General features: G+C 41.9%; 1 protein-coding gene across 14 annotated transcripts in view; it reads left to right on the forward strand.

Moving 5' to 3' along the window:
* The window catches only part of rbfox3a (RNA binding fox-1 homolog 3a), a 1,511,127-nt gene that overhangs the window by 974,004 nt on the left and 514,990 nt on the right, over positions 1 to 22,133 (forward strand). Inside the window, exon 1 of one of the 14 annotated variants that reach the window (XM_068058138.1) lies at positions 7,631 to 7,663. The exons of the other annotated variants lie outside the window; for them this stretch is intronic. Within the exon in view, the coding sequence (XP_067914239.1) occupies positions 7,658 to 7,663 (6 nt within the window). The 5' untranslated portion in view covers positions 7,631 to 7,657. Of the gene's footprint in view, positions 1 to 7,630; positions 7,664 to 22,133 lie in introns of those variants that run through there. 14 annotated transcript variants of the gene reach the window in all.

Genomic DNA, 22,133 nt, shown 5'->3' on the forward strand with positions numbered 1-22,133 from the left:
ATTGATGCATCAAGATGGTGACTGATGCCCTGTTCAAGAGGCCCAGCGAATATGTGCCTTTTCGCACCAATCTGGATAGTCAAGCTGAGACAGTCATTGGGTTCGGGGCTATCGCTGGATTCCCGCAGGTGTCGGGTGTGATTGACTGCACACATGTGGCCATCAAGGCTCCCATACTCCAGCCAGTGGCCTTCATCAACAGGAAGGGATTCCATTCCATCAAAGTCCAACTGGTCTGCGACCACGGCAGACAGATCCTTCAGGTCTGTGCATGGTTCCTGGGAAGCAGCCACGATGCATACATAGCTTGGCTGTCCCAAGTGCCACAGCTTTCCCCACCCAACACACCTTCAGGGATGGGTACTTGCTGATAAAGACTACCCACTGAAGACATGGCTGCTCACTCCTGTCAGGGACCCACGCATGGATGCGGAGGAGAGGTACAGCACCTGCCATGGGTCAACCCTAGTGACAGTTGAGCAGGCGATTCAGGTGCCTTTATTGAACCGATGGAACCCTTCAGTATGCCCCAGCAAGGATCTCGTATATCATCGTGGTTTGCTATGCCCTGCATAACCTGGTGCTGCAGGGAGGGGAGGCAATGGACAATGATGATATCGTGGATTGTGATGCCTCCTCCAAGATTGAGGATGTGGAGAAGGCTGCTGGCCAGGCGATGCAAAAGGAAGGACCCCAGAGACTACAGGCAAGGCGCAGTGAGATACGCGCAAGCGAGGCTCGGACACGCTAATAAACAGACATTTCAGATGACCATTGCTACCTGTTGGATCCATACCAATAAAGCCTCACCTTTCTGCAGCCCTGCTGTCGCCTCCCTCATTTAGCATTCCGTCGCCTGCACTCTATTAAATGTAACAAGAAATGCGAGGCTTCACATTTTAACACTCCCTTCACCTGCGAACACCAAGTGCAGCTAGGTGCTGTTGTAAAATCTCTTACGCATGCTCCGATGTGGTGCTCCCCCTGTGCTATCAGCTGAGTTGGATGCAGGCTGCTCACCTTGCTGTCCCTTGGCTTGCGATAACCTTGACGGTCGTCCTCTGACTGCCTGAGGCCTGGAGGGTTCCTATGCTGAGGGGTTTCTGCTCAGGTGCAGGAACCTCCTCTGTCGCACAGATACTTGTGTCAGCCACTCCTCCTACTATGCAAGACACAGTTGTACCTCTCATAACCTGAGAAGTGCAAGACTTGGTGAAAACTCCAGGTGCCTTGCCTCCTCTCCCTCTGTGCCTCTGCACTCAGCCACTCACTCTCTTGTGTCTGCACTCCTGTCTCACTATCTGCGATGGAGCGGTCCCCATGCTGCCCTGTCAATTTCAACGCCTCCTTCTCTGTGGGGGTTAGGATGGCCAGGTATGGAACCCCTTCTCTGGTCTTGGCCCATTCCTTAATGTTATGGCTGTCTTCTCCTGCAAGCACAAAGATGAACACTGTTAGTCTCCCCATGAAGAGAAGCACAGTGCCTTTGCTGGTCGCAGCCCAGTGTCCATGATGGGAACACATGAAGGCCTCCTGCAATTGGCCACTCTTGAGGGACCGTGCCGGAGTCAGCAATCACAGACGGGCGCCTCTCACCAAGATGCAGCCATGCCTCTGACAGGATATGCTGCTGCCTGACCCTATTGCCACCGATTGGGTGGTCACTCCCTCTCCACCACATACAAGCCAAAAAGAGAAAAGAGGTATGGAGTACTGACTTTGGCAGAGCGAATAAGGTCATTTATGCATTTGCAGCACTGGATCCAGGTTCTGGGGTTGATCACAGTGCTGCTGACCTCCTCTGCAATCTCCATCCAGGCTTGCTTGGTCAGTCGGGTCAGTCTCCTCCTCCCATCTCTGGGGAAGAGGCCCGCTGTTGCAGCCTGTCGGAGAGACTGTATGGAGGCATCGCTGAACCTTGGGGCCACCTGGAATCTTCCTTCTGGTATTGTCTCTGCCAATTTCCTTTCCTTCTGCAGATGTCCTAGCAGTCTTGGTGATGCTGAGTGCTGGCAGCCCTTTAAATATGGCAGCAGCAACTGTGGCAGTGTGGCCTCCACTGCCTTAGTATTCGGCCCCTGTGCCTGTCCATTCTTAATTGGCCGGTCACCAGAAAATTGCTTGTGGCCGGTCAATCCCCACCCAAGCACCAGTGGCTTCCACTTCTGCTCCCGACAGCGGGACCTGAGGCCTAGCCGCAGAATTCAGTCCATTGTGCCTTTCCTCTTTTAATCAGCCTCTTAATGATAATTTCAAATTTTAATGACCTCTTGTCACTACAAAACCAGAAATGGTCATTCCCTATGCACTCTATCAAAACTCATCATAATTTTAAAAACCCCTGTCCAATCTCCAGTTAGTCTTCTCTGCTCCGGTGGAAGTCCAAGTATCTCAGTGCCTCCCCCTTACTATAGTTTCTGATCCTGATATCAACCTGGTGAAGCATTGCTTTAATGTCCTTTCTATAAATGGGCATCCAAAACCATCTGTGCTCCAGAACTTGCCGCGCCCCTAGCCCAGCTGTTCCAGTACAGCTACAACACTGGCATCTACCCTGCAATGTGGAAAATTGCCCAGGTATGTCCTGAACACAAAAAGCAGGACAAGTCCAACCTGGCCAATTGCCATCCTATCAGCCTACTCGCAATCATCAGTAAAGTGATGGAAGGTGTCATCAACAGTGCCATCAAGCGGCAATTGCTTTGCAATAACCTGCTCAGTGACGCTCAGTTTGTGTTCTGCCAGGGCCACTCAGCTCCTGACCTCATTACAGCCTTGGTTCAAACATGGACAAAAGAGCTGAACTCAAGCGGTGAGGTGAGAGTGACTACCCTTGACATCAAGGCAGCATTTGACCAAGTATGGCATCAAGGAGCCCGAGCAAAACTGAGGTCAATGGGAATCAGGGGGGAAAACCCTTTGCTTGCTGGAGTCATACCTAGCGCAAAGGAAGATGGTTGTGGTTGTTGGAGGTCAATCATCTCAGCTCCAGGACATCACTGCAGGAGTTCCTCAGGGTAGTGTCCTAGGCCCAACCATCTTCAGCTGCTTCATCAATGACCTACCTTCAATCATAAGGTCAGAAGTGGGGATATTCGCTGATGATTGCACAATGTTCAGCACCATTCGTGACTCCTCAGATACTGAAGCAGTCCGTGTAGAAATGCAGCAAGACCTGGACAATATCCAGGCTTGGGCTGATAAGTGGCAAGTAACATTCGCGCCACACAAGTGCCAGGCAATGACCATCTCCAACAAGAGAGAATCTAACCATCTCCCGACGTTCAACGGCATTACCATCACTGAATCCCCCACTATTAACATCCTAGGGGTTGCCATTGACCAGAAATTGAACTGGAGTAGCCATATAAATACTGTGGCTACAAGAGCAGGTCAGAGGCTAGGAATCCTGAGGCGAGTAACTCATCTCCTGACTCCACAAAGTCTGTCCACCATCTATAAGGCACAAGTCAGGAGTGTGATGGAATACTCTCCACTTGCCTGGATGGGTGCAGCTCCAACAACACTCAAGAAGCTCGACACCATCCAGGACAAAGCAGCCCGCTTGATTGGCACCCCTTCTACTAACATTCACTCCCTCCACCACCGACGCACAGTGGCAGCAGTGTGTACCATCTACAAGATGCACTGCAGAAATGCACCAAGGCTTCTTAGACAACACCTTCCAAACCTGCGACCTCTACCAACTAGAAGGACAAGGGCAGCAAATGCATGGGAACACCACCACCTGCAAATTCCCCTCCAAGTCACACACCATCCTGACTTGGAACTATATCGCTGTTCCTTCATTGTCGCTGGGTCAAAATCCTGGAACTCCCTAACAGCACTGTGGGTATACCTCCCCCACATGGACTGCAGCGGTTCAAGAAGGCAGCTCACCACCACCTTCTCAGGGCAATTAGGGATGGACAATAAATGCTGGCCTAGCCAGCGACGCCCACATCCCTGAATGAATTAAGAAAAACTGCACACAGTGCTGTATGTTGTTTTGTATAAATTTATTGAAACTTACTTGTTCCTATGCTCAAGGCTCCAATTTATAAAACTCAGAATGCTTTATTATGGTTTTATCTATCCAAATTTTCACTTTCAAGGTCTCTGTTCCTCCAGCCGTACAGTATTTTCCCATTGATTGTACACTTGAAAAATACCTTGCCTCTCACTCTTTCACATCTGTCATCTGCTAACCTGCCCATGTCTCTTGAAGTCTTTTACAAACTTCCTCACTAATTACGAATCCCCCTGCTTTTATGCCTTAAGCAAATATTGATATTGTGCTCCCTATACCCAAGTTCAAATAATTTTTATATACACGAAGAACAAAAATGCACCCAGCGCTGATCCTCGGAGAAAACTGCTTCCAACCCTTCTCAACAGGTTAGGCTTTCACCCAGTATTGACTTAATATAAAATAAACTTTGCCAACTCAGTATATTTTAGCAGCATATATTTATGTTTGTGTTTTCCATTAAACTTCCGGTCCTTATAAAATAAACAACCTCTGAGCAAATGCATGGGAGATCAGCCAATAATATGAATAGAAATTTACTTCTGTATCTATTTTCTGTTAAGCACACTTCAGACAGCACGAAGAGTCCAATGCAAATTTCTGTGTTACATTTCTGTTGGGGAGTTCGGGGGGAATAAAGTATTTTAAAATAAAACAAGTGCAGTTATTTTGAATGGACTGCCAAATTTTCCTGTAATAGAATATTAGAGCCACATATCTGCAACTTCTTACCCAACCCATATCTGTAATTATTTTATGTCAATTCAATTTTGTGGCCATAAAGCAAAGTTGGCCAAGCTCTTTGGTTCCGTGGACCACAAAGATGGAGTCTTCCAGACCACGTATAAATATAAATTTAAATCCATGTTCCCATTAATTTCCACGGATCTCAGGTTTCTGATGCAAACAAATATTGATGTTCTGATTCAGGATTTATCCATCAATGAGACAGCACTTCTCAAAACTAGCATTTCTAACCCTCCAAACCCACAAATTCAAATGGGACAGAAAGAATATTAGCACAAATAGGGCTAAGTTGCCCAGGCTTCAAGGATAGTTTACCAGATCTCAGGTGTGCCTTGGGTCGCAATTTGGACATCCCACCTTAAAGAGTTACACACCTACACAGGAGCAGCAGAATAATGCATGGTATTCAAAAACAGTTTTTAAAAATTATACAGCCAGTAATTTCCTGCTATTATCTTCTACTTGGACAATTAGGTTGATCCCTGAAGGCAGGAACTGGGAATTTATAAGCATCTGCTAATCTAGAGAAACTTTTCTTACACGAGCTCCCAAGACAGAGAGCTAGAGATTCATCTATTCATCATTCCAGCCCTACCTTCGCATACAGAAAGATATAGAGAGAACTGAGACATCTTCACACCCCCACACTGTTCTCACCTGGCTCCCGAGAGAGTGTCTGCACTTACATGGTGTGAAAACAGTGGCCTGCTTTCATCTTCTAACTTTTCCCCCAACCATTGCATCAGCCATACTTCATTAGTTCAGGTCTGGCAGGGATTGGGAGTTGTGAAGGTTCACTTAAACTGTACAATCTTCTTTAGATTCTCAGTAACAACACTCTAACTTATTGCAGTTAATTTATTCAAAAAATATTCTACTGTTTAAATATATCTACAACTTTTATGATCGAGCTGAAAAATACCCTTTTGTAACTGTTGGACATCTATTAAGATCTTTTCATTTGCAGAAACTGTCATCCACTCCCCTCAAGCCCACACATTTGGAGACTTTGTCTTCTTCATCTTTCTGCTCCTTCCCCCATGAACCCCAGTTCCCCCTCCCGGACCTATCTCTCTCCTTATCTTTTACAGTCTGAGTTCCCCCACATCCTCTCAGGCCACACCGCTGACCATTCACTGGCAGCCTTTCTCCAACTGAGCTCAGGCCCTGTAGCAACAAAGCAGTGTTGAGAACGGTAGCAGGTAGTGGGCTTATACAGCAGCTTACTCAGTTAGTACTGAATTCAACACTCTTGCTGCAGCTGGCTAGCTGTACTGACTGGCTGGCTGATTGCTGCTGCATCTTCTGTAGTGAATGACTGCCTACTGCAAGAGAGATCTCTGCCATTCTTCTGTGGCCTAATTCAGGTCTTTGCTCCAACTCCTGCTCTGCTGCTTTGGCCTACCTCTTCTCTCTTCTCTCCTCCTCATCAGGTACAGTAATAAATGCTGATATTACTGTTTAGCCAAACCATTGAAGAAAAATCTACCCCTCTATTGTAAAATGTTGTGTCTTCATGCATTTCCTGTGCACCACACTTTATGACATCATCATACTTCAGACATCACACAATGCTCAATGCAAATTTCTGAGCCAATTTTTAAACAAAAGTAATAATTTTCAACATACAGAAAAAGTCTCCAGGGTTCTGCCATCCAGCTTAAGAGCAAGAAACCTTTGAATGAATTTATCTAGCATTTATTTAACACAGAGTGTATTTTGTAACCTTAATGATGCACATAGCTACACTTCCACAGATGAATAATGCATTGGTCCTAAAATTCTAGGGGAGTTTTGTTGATCTGCCATTGTAACTCCAGGAAGGAAGGGAGAGGGGGGCCCAGGCAACCACTTCTTCCCGAGCAGGGTGACAAACACTGGAGTTTCCATGAGCGTGAGTCAGACATGTGGTGCTTGTGTCCAACAACCCCAAGCTAACAAAATGCCTGCTCATTGGCTTTGCAAAGTCTGTCAGTGTCAGTGGGAGAGCACCATTGGGAATCATCCCAGAATCAGTGAAAACATTGACGAAGTCACCAACAAATCCTCAATAGTTATTTTTATCCAAGTTCAGGGGAAAGACAAAGGGTCAACATGTCACTGAATCTGAGTGATAAGGTGAGAAAGTCTTTGTGACAGATTCAGACCACATGAGCCCTATAACAAGTAACCTCAACAAGCCCTTTCCTATGTTATTTGAACACCTATAAAAGCAAACCAACTACAACTTGTTCACATCCTCAAAGCAATAAGAAAAGATATATCCAGAGGGTACACAAAAAACAGAAGGGAAGATGACAGAAATGTCACTGGAGCTGGACCAGAAACCACTTTGTAAAGCTCAGGTACAAGGTGGCAAAAGTATTAGGACAAGATCTGGGAATGTATTTGCATATCCAAACACGATGGACTTATAACTGCATTTATATTACAATAATTGTTGGAGCGGCTAGTAGGTTTTTTTCCATTTGTGTATAATGTAAGAAAAGGTTACATGAGGAAGTGTTGAGTATAGTGGTGAAGCCAGTAAAGCCAGTTGGAAAATACATACAGGGTGTACACATCAGGCTGAGTAGACAGGGGTAATTTGTAAGGAAAGCACCTTGCAAAAAGGCCCTGTTGTGCTTATCATGTGTTTCTGTCCATTTGAGTTGAACCCAAAGTTTTGGTTGTATTGTTTTATTAGCACAGCATGTTTCATGTAAGCAACTGATTCCTGGAAGTGAGTACCCGAGTTCGATTTGTAGGATTGTGGAAGTGAGAAGATCTCTGGTTAACTGAGGCAAGATGTACCAAGGAAGATCAGAATAGGGAAGCAGGCCTACAACAAAGTAGAATAAATGTACTGTTTTATTGAACATTGACGGGGAAAAAGATCCTATGCAGGTAAAAGTTTTAAACCTTAAAATCTTACAAAATATGTGAAAGTCTCCTCGATTGGGTGGATCTGGATGAATGCTTTCATCTGTAATAAGGAGCTCTATTGCTTATATCAGATCACTGGCTCTGAGTGGTTCAGTACTTTGATTACTTTTCTTTAGCTTGCAGAGCTTTTTCTGTCACAACACGCTTTTAAAAATTATGGTTTGCAGAATTGCCCTGATAATTTCATTATGCAAAACGAAGATTCCCTTGGCAGTTTTGACAGCACAACATTTGCTGACACATTGTGTGCCAGCACCCATGGAAGTACCAGAGTAAAATTGCTGTTTTAATTCATTTGGGATCTTTTCAAGGACTGTCGAGCAATTTAACCCTTCATGAACTATGATCTTTTCTTAGATTTCCAAATTTTTTTCTGCCCTGTAACATGTACAGAGGAAAAGTGTGTATATTATGATGCAATTATAAAATAGAACTAGTTCTTCATCTGTAGTTTTGCTCATAGAGAGTCAAGACAAAACAATTGTCCCTCAGAGTACATCAGTGATCATAGAGTCATTGGGCCGGATTTTCAAAGGGCTGTGGATTTGGGACCCGATGCAGGCATGATTTCAAGATCGTGGTCCCGAAGGTCATCTTGGGATCCATGTCTTCTGGAACAGTTTGTTATTTTCAAAGGGTCAGCTGGTGAGAAGGAAACAGGAAAGCTGCTCAGCGTCAATTAATGGCCCCTTAAGCTCCTTAATGAGCTTGTTAAGGGGCCTGTTTGGTGCAGAATGGAATTTTTAAACTTTACTTTGGTGAACCCGAACATCTGGTGCACATTAGTGCACATCTGTCTGGGTCAGCGCGGGGCCAAATAAAGTATTTTTGGCTTTGTCTTGAAACTTTTTTAATGGACCTTCTTGTGCTGGTGTTAGCGCAGGACCTTCATTTTTCCTGCATGGCCCCTTTCAACCTCATCAACATTACTGGCACTGTAAGGAGCTGCCTGCTCTTTTTGGCAAGGCAGCAGCAGCTACCTGCCTTTGCTGCTGATGCTACGCAGGCAGCTCCTGGTAATTGGCCACCGAACTCACCTCCTGCTCAGTTGGGACATTTACATTTAAAAATAGCATCATAAGAATGATGCAGCAGAGGCATGGGGTCAGGACCCAGAATTCATTCGGGCGCGGATTCCCTATCCTGATTTGAAAATCCGGCCTGTAGAATGGGTACAGCACAGAAGGAGACCATTCAGCCCATCAAGCCCATGCCAGCTCCCTGCAAGAGCAATTTAGCTCATCCCACTCCCCAGCTTTTTCCCCTTAGCCCTGCAATTTTGTTCCCTTCAGGTTCTTATCCAACACTTCTTTTGAAAGCCACAATTGAATCTGCCTCCACCACCCACCCAGACAGTGCACCCCAGTTCCCAACTATTTGCTGTGTAACAAAACTTTTCCTCATGTTGCCTTTGGTTCTTTTGCCAATCACTTTAAATCCATATCATCTAGTTCTTGACCCTTTCGCCAATGGGAACAGTTTCTCTCCATCCAGTCTATCTCGACCCCTCACAATCCTGAACAACTCCATCATATTTCCTCTCAACCTTCTCTTCTCCAAGGAGAACAACCCCAGTTTCTCCAACCTATTTACACAACTGAAGTCCCTCATCCCTGGAACCATTCCCGTAAATCTTTTCTGCACCCTCTCTAAAGCCCTCACATCCCTCCTAATGTGTGGTGCCCAGAATTGGATACAATACTCCAGTTGAGGCTGAACCAGTGCTCTATAAAGGTTCTTCATACCTTCCTTGCTTTTGTACACTATGTCTCTAAAGCCCAGGATCCCAGAAAACCTTTTAAACGTAATGACAGAGCAGGCCTGAGGGCCAAATGGCCTACTCCTGCTCCTATTTGTTATGTTCTTATGACATGGAGAGTTGGAAAGAGGGAGAGGGACAGAAGGACAAAGGGGTCTAGACAGAGACAGAGAGGGGTAGAAGAAGACCCAGACGGGGTAGGGAGAAGAAGAAAGCCTGGGTGGGGAGTTGGTGAGGGGGGGGGGGGGGGTGGTTGTGGGCAAGAAAGTCTATGAGAGATACAACAAGAGAGTGCAGAAGGAACTTTACTCTGTATTTAACCTGTGAATTAACTGGGAGTATTTGGTGGGTTATTCTGCCACATACAATCCTGTGTTGGACTGTGAATGAGCACAGCATGGTTCAATACACAGCGAGTAAAAAGGAACGATTCACTCCCATCTGGTACTGTGTGACCTGTATGTTTCACAGTGTCAGCTTGGAACATAGGAACAGGAGAGAGGCTACTTAGCCCCTTGAACCAGTATGGCCATTGAATGAGATCATGGCTGATCTATGATCTAATTCCATATACCTGCCTTGCCCCATATCCCTTAATATCTTTTAAGATCTATCAAGCAAAGACTTAAAAATGAACAAGTGACTTAGCATTGATTGTGATACTATAAAGGATCTGGAGCTATGAAGGGTGCAGCTGCAGGCCTAATTGTGTGTTATAGAATGGACGATGCCCCAAATAAGGAGTGTGCAATGCATGTGGTGAATTTAATATATTGTAAATGAGAGAAGTGCATAGTGGCAATTGCAATTCACAATACATTGGCCTAGATTTTGCGGTCCCAATAGCAGCAAACTCAGATGTTCACCATTATCGAGAGCTGCAACAGCACCGTAACCTCTGGCGATTGCAAATGCGCCGAAACCTGAAAGTTGTGGTGTGCCTCAAAGGGTTCCAGAGGAGTGTATGATGCTTGTCTCGCCAGGCCGCTCTTTAAAGCGGCAGGGACCAGTACTGCATGAATTTGGGCTAATTGCCCACAACTTGCACAGAATTTTACATGTCTTATGTTATTAAAGCATATTAGCAGACGTAAAGCCTGCTGGGGAGCAGATCTGCCAATTAACTTTGCAATGAGCAGAAGAATCTCAGCGAATCTTAGGAGAATGTAACTGACAAAACATAGAAGTGAAAACATTCAGTTTTAAATTCACCAAAAAAATCTAACTGGAATTTGTTTATAAACAAACTTAATTCGCAGTGTTCATACATTCTCTTCCCTCCACCTTCCCACCCGTCCCACCCCAAAGAAGTTTCTGGAAATAGAGGCTCAGATGTGAATAAAGTGTCCATGTCAAAGCTCAGACCACCATTTAGTGGTTTGCATGCCATCAGCATAAGTACCTGATGTTTCAGAATTTTCACAGAATTAAAACTAATTCAACAATTAAAATTATTTTTAAAATCCAAAATCATTTTATCGCTGACAACATAAATGTCTTGTAAGACAAGTGTGATGGTTTCAATAACCATCCATTGAAGAGGTTTTTTTCCTGAACGATACCAATTTAATATTTAGAAAACAAAATAGCTACAAATGTTCCTGTCAGTTGCTGTGCAGACTCTGCATGTGTCACATGAAATACAATGCTGGTATTGGTGATATTGGATGCTTAAGAATATTATAGGAAGTTATTTTGTTCACTTTTTAACAAGAGCTACTAATTAAGTTTAAGACAGCGGACAGAGGAATGCCATACAAAAGTGTTAATTGTGTCTGCTAATCTAGTTATTGGTAATTTTTAGCCTATAGTCCCTCTAATGACTGCCTGTAAAAGATTCAAGCCCTTGAAACATTTGTTCTGACAAAAATATATTTTAAAAAGAACGCTTGGCTTTCATTCAAAACAAGCCAAACAAAAGACAAGCCACATTTCACTCATTCGAAGATTAGATGTTCATGTCACAACTTGAGTATTTTCAGTGTTGCATAGTTCCCTCTTGTTTTTCTGCCATGCATTTAATTTGGATCAGTTAGAGACAATTAAATAATTGCTCAAGCTTTTATACTGCAGCCCTCATTCTTCAAAACTCTCCTCTACAATCCTTGGAAAAGACATGAAACCTGAGTTGCCTTTCAACAAGCACATCCTGTTATTTCAACTTAGCATATTTATCAATCAAATGAGAAAAGTAATATTTCTTCACACTGGGTCTGGTGTCAGTCTCAGTTTCTCTCGGTCTCCTCTGAGTGTCTAGGGTCTCTTACTCAGTTTCTCTCCCTCTCCATATCAGTGTCTTTCCTCCCTCTCAGTTTCTGTGTCTCCCCTTCTGTATCTGTCTCCCTCCCTCTCTGTCTCTCCCCTTCACCCTCTTCTCATTATTTAAAAGTTTATAAAAGTTTTTAAAAAGTGTTTTAAGGGTTCAAAAATATGTAAAAATCTTAATGAAACATTCACCTGCCTTTGAGCTGAAGACTGACCTCTTCAGCTTGTGACGCCAGTATGGGGCGTGCTTTCGCCGGCTATGTGCCCCACTGGTAGGCCTTGCAGATGGTTTTGTCAGTGGACCATGCTGCAGCAAGAAGTGGAAGTTCTCGCTGCAGCCAATGAAACAGGTAAGCTTGTATTTCTTTGATTAGTCAGCAGTGAACGCTGCCACTTTGCTGTTAACCGCAAAATCTGGGCCATTGTTGGTCAGTTTTGTGTTTTTATTGCTCCTGTCCTAAAAATGCAGCTTCAAGCTGGGGATAAAAAGAAAAAAAATTAATTTAAGTAATGCATATAATTGCAGTACAGAAACAGGCAATTTGGCCTTAGCTGGTCTATGCCAGTGTTTACATTCTATTAGAGTCTTTTCCCACCTGATTTCATCTAACCCTATCGACAAATCCTATTCTTTTCTCCTTCATATACTTTAACTAACTTCCTCTTCAGTGCTATTCACTTCAACCAGTCCATGTGGTAGCAAGCTCCATATTCTAACCACTGAAGAAGTTTCTCCTGAATTCCTTGTTAGATTTATTTGTGATTATCTGATATTTATGACCCCTAGTTTTGGACTCCCCCACAAGCAAAAATATCTTCTGGAAATGTGAAATAAAAAGGGGCTGCATATAAACAGCAGGTCCAGCAGCTTCTGAAAAGATAAACAATGGGTTGAAGTGCCGGAACGTGATAAGAAAACTCTCTTATAAGTCTGAGCAAAATGAAGGGAGGGAATGACTACCAAAGAGAGGCAGTTTAATGGCCAGCCAAGAGATTTCTTGAAAACTGGTGAATAATCTACAACAACAATCTTAGTGACTCAACGAAAAGGCATTAAAAGAACAAAGAAGGCAAAGAAAAGGTATACATAAAACACTTCCACATTGGAAAGAGGTTAAGTGGAAGGTGGCTGATAGAAATGGGCAATAAAATGTAAAAAGATAGTTAAGGTCTGAAATTGTTAAAGTCAGTGTTCAGACCAAAGGAGTGTAAACAGCACAAGAGAAGTATGAGATATTGCTACTGAAACTTGCATTAAGCTTGTTTGGAACAGTGTACAAGATCAAAAATAGAAAGGACAGAATAGGAAAGGGACAGAATATTGAAGTGGTGAGGCACAGAAAGGTCCAGCACCACACTTACAGGCAGAACAGAGATGTTTGGCAATGCCGTTAGCCAATCCAGTTGATTTATTTTCTTCCTCTTAACATTGAGATACTGAAGATGATTGTAGCACTCCAGTTACTGCCCCTGCTAAGGTTAGTTGACCAATCACAAACCAGTGATTGAATCATAGAAATTGACAGCACCAAAGGAGGTCATTCATCCCATTGTGTCCATGCCAGCAGAAAAAGAGCGATTCAGCCAAATCCCACTTTCCAGCTCTTGTTCTGTAACCTTGTAGGTTATGGCACTTCAAGTGCATATCCAAGTGCTTTTTAAATGCGATGAGGATTTCTGCCTCTAGAACCTTTTCAGGCAGTGAGTTCCAGAGCCCCATCACCCTCTAAGTGAGAAAGGTTTCTCCTCAACATCCCTCTAATACTTTTGCCAATTACGATAAATCTATGCCCCTGGTTATTGACCCCTCTGCTAAGGGAAATAGGTCCTTCATATCCTCTCTAACTAGTCTCTTCATAATTTTATACACCTCAATTAAATCTCCCCTCTTCCTTCTCTGTTCCAAAGAAAACAACCCCAGTCTATCCAATCTTTCCTCACAGTTGAAATTCTCCAGTCCTGGCAGCATCCTCGTAAATCTCCTCTGTAGCCTCTCTAATGTGATCACATCCTTCCTGTAATATGGTGACTAAACTGTCTGTAGTACTTAACTGTGGCCTAACTAGTGTTTTATACAGTTTTGGCATAACCTGTTACATTTTTTGTTTGAGCTGTACATACATCCAATATATTACTGATTACTGAAATACATAATATTGTGTGAAAATCATCACAACAAATTAATAAATGGGTGTGAATCTGTGCTACTGAAGGAAGTCCATGCAAATTTGCCTCACAAATAGGCAATTCAAAGGTGTGAACTGAACTTCAGAGGGCAGTGTTGGAAATTTTCATTGTACAAGCTAAACAATTGAGCAACCAAGGATATAATAACACAAGCATCAAAAGTAATGAAAATGACTGTCAATATCATAAAAAGGTATTATAATAAATATCATTCGGTTGAGGGTTAATCATTTTCCTGCTGTGCGATTATGTTCTCTTGTTTTTTTTAAATATACACAATTGTAAATGAAACAAACAACTCATACAAAAAGAAACATTTTTGTGCACTTTGTTCTGCACACTATTTCAGGGAAGTCCATATGTATTTATTGTATTTATTATAGATGTTTCTGGGCAATCAGAACACCAGTTAAGACAAGAGTTCTAATACTGTGTCCTATCAGATCTGTTGATGTAATCTATTAACAGGCATCAGGTTTACAAAGTCATCCAAATTGTTCCAACAGCAGGAAGAGTGTAAATTAGATGTTACAATAATATCATCAGGACAGATGTTACTGCCTAGGTGTTCTATTCCAGAAAGCCAGTTGGTGAAGGATAGAACTGGAGCCGATCTTTAGAAACTTTAATATTTATTTACAGAGTTACACATTGCAAGCATACATCTCCTAACCCAACCATCACAGTTTTAGTCTGTGTTTATTTATAGGGGCCAAAGTGAATGCCCAGTTAATGTCCACCATCTACATACAATTAAACACAATTAACGTATAAATAATACTAGGAACATTGTCAGCTATTAAGATCCATTCTTTATTGGCTCAGTTGGTAGCACTCTTGTCTCTAAGTCAGTAAGTTTTGGGTTCAAGCCTCACTGCAGACTTAAGCACGTAATCCTAAACTAGCATTTTGGTGCAGTACTGAGGAAGCGCTACATTGTCAGAGGTGTCATGTTTCAGAAGAGCCGTTAACCAAAGCTCAGACATCATGAAACTATTTTAAGAAGAACAGGCAGTTTTCCTGGAATTGTGGTCATAATGTAATCAAAATTAAAATTGGTCATTTATTTAGTCTGCTGTTTGTGAGACCTTATGCAAACGTTGGTTGCAGCATTTGCTTGCATAACAACAAACTTCAAAAATAATTCATTGGTGATGAACTACTTCTGCATGTCCTGAGAATATATGGTGCTGTAAAAGTTCAAGCTCTTTCTTTTAGTTATGCATCTGACTGCTTTAGAACAATCAGCAGCCTGAAGTAGATATGACATTTGGTGTTGTAGGTGCAGTATGTGTATATGGAAAGACAGCTAAAGATTTGAAAATTCCATTGCCTACATTTTAAATTTTCAAATAGCTGCAATAATTGCATTTTTCCATTGAAAAATACACCAAAGTTGTAAATATGCCATTTTTTAAAGATATTTAATAACTGGAAATGCTTGTGGCCAGTACAATTGCTGGAGTCACTGTAGGCTGAACATTGTTCTTTGATGAATGTGTAAATGAAAGCAGTAATGCAAAACATGGTCTCCATCCTTCTGGGAAGTAAAAGGGTGGTACAACTTTCAGGGTAACAATTCTCAGTGGATGTATTGCTAGTATGAGGACAGATAACACTAGAACTAATATATATATATATATATCAGATTGTGCCATTCTGAAATCTAGTCCAGAATGTCAATTCTTTTTTTTGAATTTGAACCTAACATTTGGATTTAGATTCCCTATTGTGCTGAATCCCAATTTTATCATCATTTTCCAAGGTGTTTTCAACAACTTAAGCTAAAAATCAATGTGAATTTATTTTGGAAACCTTCTTATTTCCTGGCTGTCAAATAGGCATGGAGCAAAGACTGGATAAACGTGAAATCTCTTACAGAAAATGTAATTGTTAAAATTTATAAAACCTTTTCAGCTGATTATTCATGTGAAAATATTCACTTTTTGATGGGTAACTTTACAATTTTGTTTATTTTGATGTTCTTTACAATTTTGTTTATTTTGATGTTCTTTTACAAGTGAAGCCTTAGAAAATGTACTGGAGAGTAGCTGTATTTTCCTGAGGCACTGAAACGTTTTCAGTGAGTGAGACAACAAAAACAGAGTGTATTCTGGGGGTGAGCTAGCTGCAGGACAGGTTGGTACTGTGCATAGGCTCATCTTCAAATTCTCTACATGATAATTTACCCAAGTGAGGCAATTTAAGGCGATCCTGAGGTACAAAAGGAAATCAGTGGGTATGCCAATCTTCCATTTCTTTTGGTGGCCACTACAAGAGTGGCTTTGGGGGAGGCCTCACAAAGAGATGCCTGTCTACCATTTTAGTAGAGGAAAAGTGGAAGGCATGGGAAGGAAAGGAATTCATGAGAAGGAGAGGAACGATGGAGTAAATTTTACCTTTTTGGTATTCTACAATTTTACACACTAGAATTATATTTCATAGAATTTCTTCAGAAATTTCAAATGGATCAGCTTAAGTTTTTGAATTAGATTCTGTCAGTAGCTACAAACTATTAATTAGATAGATAAATAAATCTGCCTGTTTCATTTGCATATGCTTGTCTACAGTTATTTGGTTCATGTTCCACATTGGCCCAGCCTTAAATCAGTGATGAGATAAAGTCAGATATCTGTTTTTGTCATCTAGAAATAACACCCAGCTTTTGTAAGGAATTTGATCGAATTTTCAAAATGCTATAAGAACAATGCAATAGAAATACAATTTATATTGCTGCATATTTTTGTCTAAATATATACCTAGGCTATTTTTCAAATTACTTAGTGACTACTTGAAAATTTTGCAACATTGTAGAATTATTTTCTACTTAACTGAATGGATAATGTTACAAATACCAGTAAGTGCACATCATTCCACTATCACCAGGGACGTCAGTGATCGACATGGTGCAGATGTTGCAATGAGCATTTTAAATGTTGTCATTTTTCCAGCATATAAGCCTGGGAGGCCACTGACAAGGCCACTAGGAAGCAGTAAAATAAGTTACTGTTTGAAAAGAAAATCTGTTTAATAATGAGAAAAAAATGCCTTGTGACATTCAAAAGCAGAAATTAGCTGGAAGGCCAGAACAACTTTGAAGGTAGATAATTTTGCTGTGTTTCATTCCTAATGCTTTATCAAAAAGCAAAAATCTAAGTGTATGTAAAAATAAATTCTGTGAATGGCTTTGTAATGTCACAAATGTTTTAGAACTAATGTCTTGAGAGGCAGCATGTATTATAGTGTGCCAGAGTCAAAAGCCATAGTGCCATAAAAAGGTGAGGATTAGGTTCAAAACCCACAAACTGCTGAATTGTTGATATCATCTGCGCTGCTGTGGGAAAGTGCCAAGCAGCCAGGCATCTCCCCATTAGGGCAACAAAATTGGCAAAAGTGCTAATGGCAGCCAAATGTCATGCACTTCCTTGTAGCTGACATCCAAGCACAGATAAAGACCTGATAGCAGGTGTACCACCTGCTTTATTAGTTATGTTGATCTATGGCCCAAGAAGACCATTACAAGGGGAGATGATGGAGGTAAAAAAAAGACCAATATGCATCATCAGCAAACAAAAAAAAAACTTGAATGGATGTAGCTTGCTGAGCCACAAAAATAATTTTTTATGCAACAATATACTGAAGATATCCACTTCTGGTGACTTCACTGGTTAGCATGAAGGGTGTACTGTAGCACAGCGGTTACGTTATTGGACTAGTAATCCAGAGGCCTAGATTAATGACCTAGAGACATGAGTTTAAATCCCACCACAGCAGCTGGGGAATTTAAATTTAATTCATTACTAATGGCCTTTAGGGGAAAGAAATCTGGCCGAAATGTGATTCCAGACCCACAGCAATGTGGATGACACTTAATTATTCTCTGAAATGGTCTTGCAAGGCAAGAGCATCTGTCTGTCTTGGGAGATGTTGGACTGCGTCCAGGGTGTATGTCACTTCTGGATTGGACATCATCTGTTGTGGCTGTAGAGGCCGACTTGTGAGTGGCAACCCCTTCCATAGATGAACAGCGTTGGCCCGAGGTTGACTGATGGTTTTTCATTCCGCCAGGCTCTCTTTTCCGCCATCTAGTCATTTCTTTTGTCCTCTACTTTTTCCACGCCCTTCCTGTCTCCTTGGACTGAATTTTACCAGCTCCTCAATGTCGGGGGTCGTGGTGGGGGGGCCCGTAAAATACTTGCGGGAGTGGCCCACTATGACCCCCGACACCGAGAAGCCCCCACCGCATTTTACTGGCGGCAGCGAGGCCTCGGTGTGGGCCCCCACACCCCACGCCTCGGTGGGGCCTTCACTTAAATTGTAAAATCAATGCAAATAAATTGACATATACTTAGCCTGTCCCGGCAGCCGTCCCATGCTGATATTACGGCCGCCGGCTGCAACTGGCATGCCTTCGGAACTCCATACGGAATTCCGAGGTGAGACACTGGTGGGGAGGGGGGAGGAGTGAAATTATCAGGGTGGGAGGGGGGAGCAGGGAAAACCTTTTCAATGGGTTGTGAGGATGATGGGAAGGGGTTGAGAGGCAAAGTTACAAAGGTTGGGGGCAAAGTTGATGATTAGGAAGAAGAGGTTTTCCAGTGTGTAAATATCATGAAATGGCCATTGTAGGGGTGAGGGAGGGGCCTCGATCTGTTAATAATTTTTTCTGTTTTACTTTGCCCACAGTGTGACTTTAAGAATTTAAGTTCTTTAAGTTCTTTAAAATGCGCCAGTGCCTGCACAGTGGACGGACGCTGTTGCCAGGGACAGAGCGGCCGTCTCCCCCCCATGTCATTGCGGGCTCAGCAGCAGTGCTTCCATGTCAGAAGGCTGCCAAGTTCAAAGTGCACCACCATGATGTGCGGTCCGATAATAAAATTCGGCCCCTGGTCTCCAGGCACTCCGGTCAGCAGTAAGGACTTACCATACATCGACTCCAATCCCAATCAACCTGAGGTCTTGCTTGCAGACATCCTTGTATCGCAGATGTTGGCGACCTGTTGGTCTCATGCCGATAGCAAGCTTGCCATAGAGCATGTCTTTGGGGATGCAGCTGTCATCCATTCAGCTCACATGACCCAGCCAGCAGAGTCATCGCTGACTCGAGGACAAATATGCTGGGGATCCCTGCATGCTGGTGTACTTCCATATTCTGCACTCTGTCCTGCCCAGTATTCATCTGAGGCAGTGGAAGTGCAAGGCAGTTGTATTCATCACCACCTTCTGAAAAGCAGTTAGAGATGGGCAATAAATGGTGCAATGCCCAGATCCCATGAATGAATAAGAAAAAGGATACTCACAATCATATTGTTTGCTGACAATTGTACAGTAAACACTTAATGAGATAAAGTATGCTTTATGCAGCATTTTTCCATTGAGCTGTATCTGTTTACAGCTTTACAGATGTGTTACGGAGTGTGATATTGATTCAGAAGACCTAAGATATGCACCAAATGCTATGTTTTAAAAGCCTACAGATGTTTATTGTGTGTGATGGTGATGATGGAGCCTGCAGATGTATACTGAGCGAGGTGTTGATTGAAAGTTTCCACATGTCTGCTGGGTATGATATTGATTGTTGCCTGGGTATAGCTGAGGGTGTCAATATTGATCGAGAAGCCTGCAGATGTATACTGAGTTTGATATTGATCAGATGCCTATAGATCTGCTCTAAATTATGGGATGGAAGAGTGAGATACATCAAACAACACTACCTTGCTCGTACTGGCCGAGTTATTTGGTGGTGCAGATCGTGATGATCTGCTCTCCTCTGCAATGTAGAAATTCACACACTGTTTCTGTTCTGTTTGGTGATTTATCGAATTTCAGAATAAACTGAATTGTCTCATGTGTGGAGTCCATTTCACCCAGTTGCAAACATGCTCATGCTATTAATTGGTATGAGCCAACCAACCCAACGAAGCTGGTCAGTGAATAGGGTGGTTTCAATAAACAACATGTCCTGAGCTGGTTTCTTTGAATGGCGGGGAGGTTACAATGCTAATTCCAGCTATTATACTAAAGCTAACAGGGCATTACTCCATCACTCAGATGGTTCCTGATGGAGGCAGAGCAGCCAAAGTTTCTTTATACTTTAATTTTCTGATTTGCACCTCTACAGGTGTAAATTGAATGATAAAATCTAAGTATAACAACCATGCAATAGTGAATTAGCTTGAAAATGTGTAATGGGTGCGCTATATCTTGGACAATCTGAGATGAACACTTGATGTGAAATTGGCATAAGACTGACCGAGAAACAAATTGTTCCAAGTTTGATATTGCATCAATTTGCATAGAAGTATTGGGCTTGTTTTTGATTGAGAAACCAACACAATATTACAGACAAAAAAACTGTTAGGCTGCTTTCCTCCAAATCAAGAACATTGTTGCTTTACAAAGGAAACACACTGTATACTGCAGACAAGAATTGATTGTGGCTTCAGTTACTTATCAACACCTTTCACAGCATCATGTGATTTTTTTTATTGATCCTTTCTTTTCTCCACACTTATTCATCTGCTGCAGGTCTCCACAGACTATTTTGCAGTTTGTTGATGAGCTCCTCTCCTTCCTGGTGTTCTTTGATCAGTGAGTGCCCCCTGTAAGGACAGATATTGTTCATTAATCAGTTGAGCATCTGGTGCACTCTCTGCATGATGTGCCACTGCTTGTTGATCATTAGGTCCATTACCTACACAGTGCTTCTTTATCAATTGGTCTTCTTTCTACAAGGTGTGTTCTTAAATAACAATTAGTTGGTCATTCCTCCATAGGAGCTCAACCATCAACTCAACCTTTGATAATTGGTCCTTTATAACTCGACATATTGTAAATAGCTTGTCAACTAAAGCTATGAAGAGCTGTCACTATTTCCTCAGCGGTACAGAATTCAAAGGAAATGTATCATTTGTACAAGTGTTTGTATGAGACTTGTTCGGATATTTAAATGTTTCTAATTTGGCTTTTTTGAATATCATTACCATATTCTAAAACAACTACAAACTGTACAGAAAGAGTAACTTCCGCACACCATTTAGCTTGACTGAATTCATGCTTGTCTAATATTGCGATGAGTTAGCCAAACAACATGATGCCATTCAGGAATTTGTGCTCAAGAGCTTGGGTATAATGCTAAACTAGAGTACTCTTAGACTAAGATTTCATGGAAGGTCAGTTTTACCTCATGCATTTTCTATTTAAAGTGACTGGTTATTTCACCTACCTGGCTGTCTCCAAACTATAATCCAACCTCTGTTCAAAACTATATAGTTATTATATATTTGCAGCTTATTAAAATTTGAAGTTTTTATTTACAACCATGTGTGGTTTGATTAAGCTACTTATATACTTTTGAAATCAAGGAATCTATGTTGATATGCAGTGATTATGAAGGATTTTTTTCAGGCTGTGTAAAAAAAAAGTGCTAAAGGTAAAATTGTTGAAGTTTAAATCCATTGAAAATAAAGTACCTGACGGTAACGGTTGTTATGGCACAACATATTGGAATAGTTCCAGTTTGCTGCAGATCCACAGCTATAAATAGAGGTTTGTCAGCGCTTCTGTGCTGTACTATAGTGAGATGGGTGTATTACAAACTTAGGATAAAGTCTGCTCTAATGGAGGTTGTAACTTATGGTGGCTGTAATGCAGCACCTTCAACTGCTGTTACATGTTATCATTCCTTGTGCTAGGGCGTTCATTTTTGCAGTGTCACAGTTGCTACAGTATTAGTTGTTGATTGGATGTTGGCAATGATCTGGCACTGCACTGAGCATATCGATCTCAGAGATCAGGGAATCCATATTACAGGGATTGCTGTAAGGGAAATTCAAGGAGTTCATTAAATCTTATTAAATTGTAGCAAAATTAAACTGCATTTACCATAAAATCTCTTGACAATGCACCTGTATGGTTGAATGTTTTTTCTAATCCATTCTCATCCACATTTTAATATTGGAATGATGAATGTGAATTAGAATCTATTCTGACAGAGGATGAATACTACTAATGCTATTCTTGGTAAGCTAAGAAAAGCTTTTGCTTTTAATTCATCTTTCCAGTTGATTAATGTAAAATATATGCTTTTAACTTTGATTCTTATTGTTTTATTATTTATCTTTACCTCCTGAACGTCTTTCTTTACAACCATACTATTCTGTTCAACTGCTAGCTCCCCTCTCTGTTGCTCCCTGATCAGCCTACAAGGACACACCATCA

The sequence above is a fragment of the Heterodontus francisci genome, chromosome 26 (assembly GCF_036365525.1).
Source record: "Heterodontus francisci isolate sHetFra1 chromosome 26, sHetFra1.hap1, whole genome shotgun sequence".
Taxonomy (NCBI): domain Eukaryota; kingdom Metazoa; phylum Chordata; class Chondrichthyes; order Heterodontiformes; family Heterodontidae; genus Heterodontus; species Heterodontus francisci.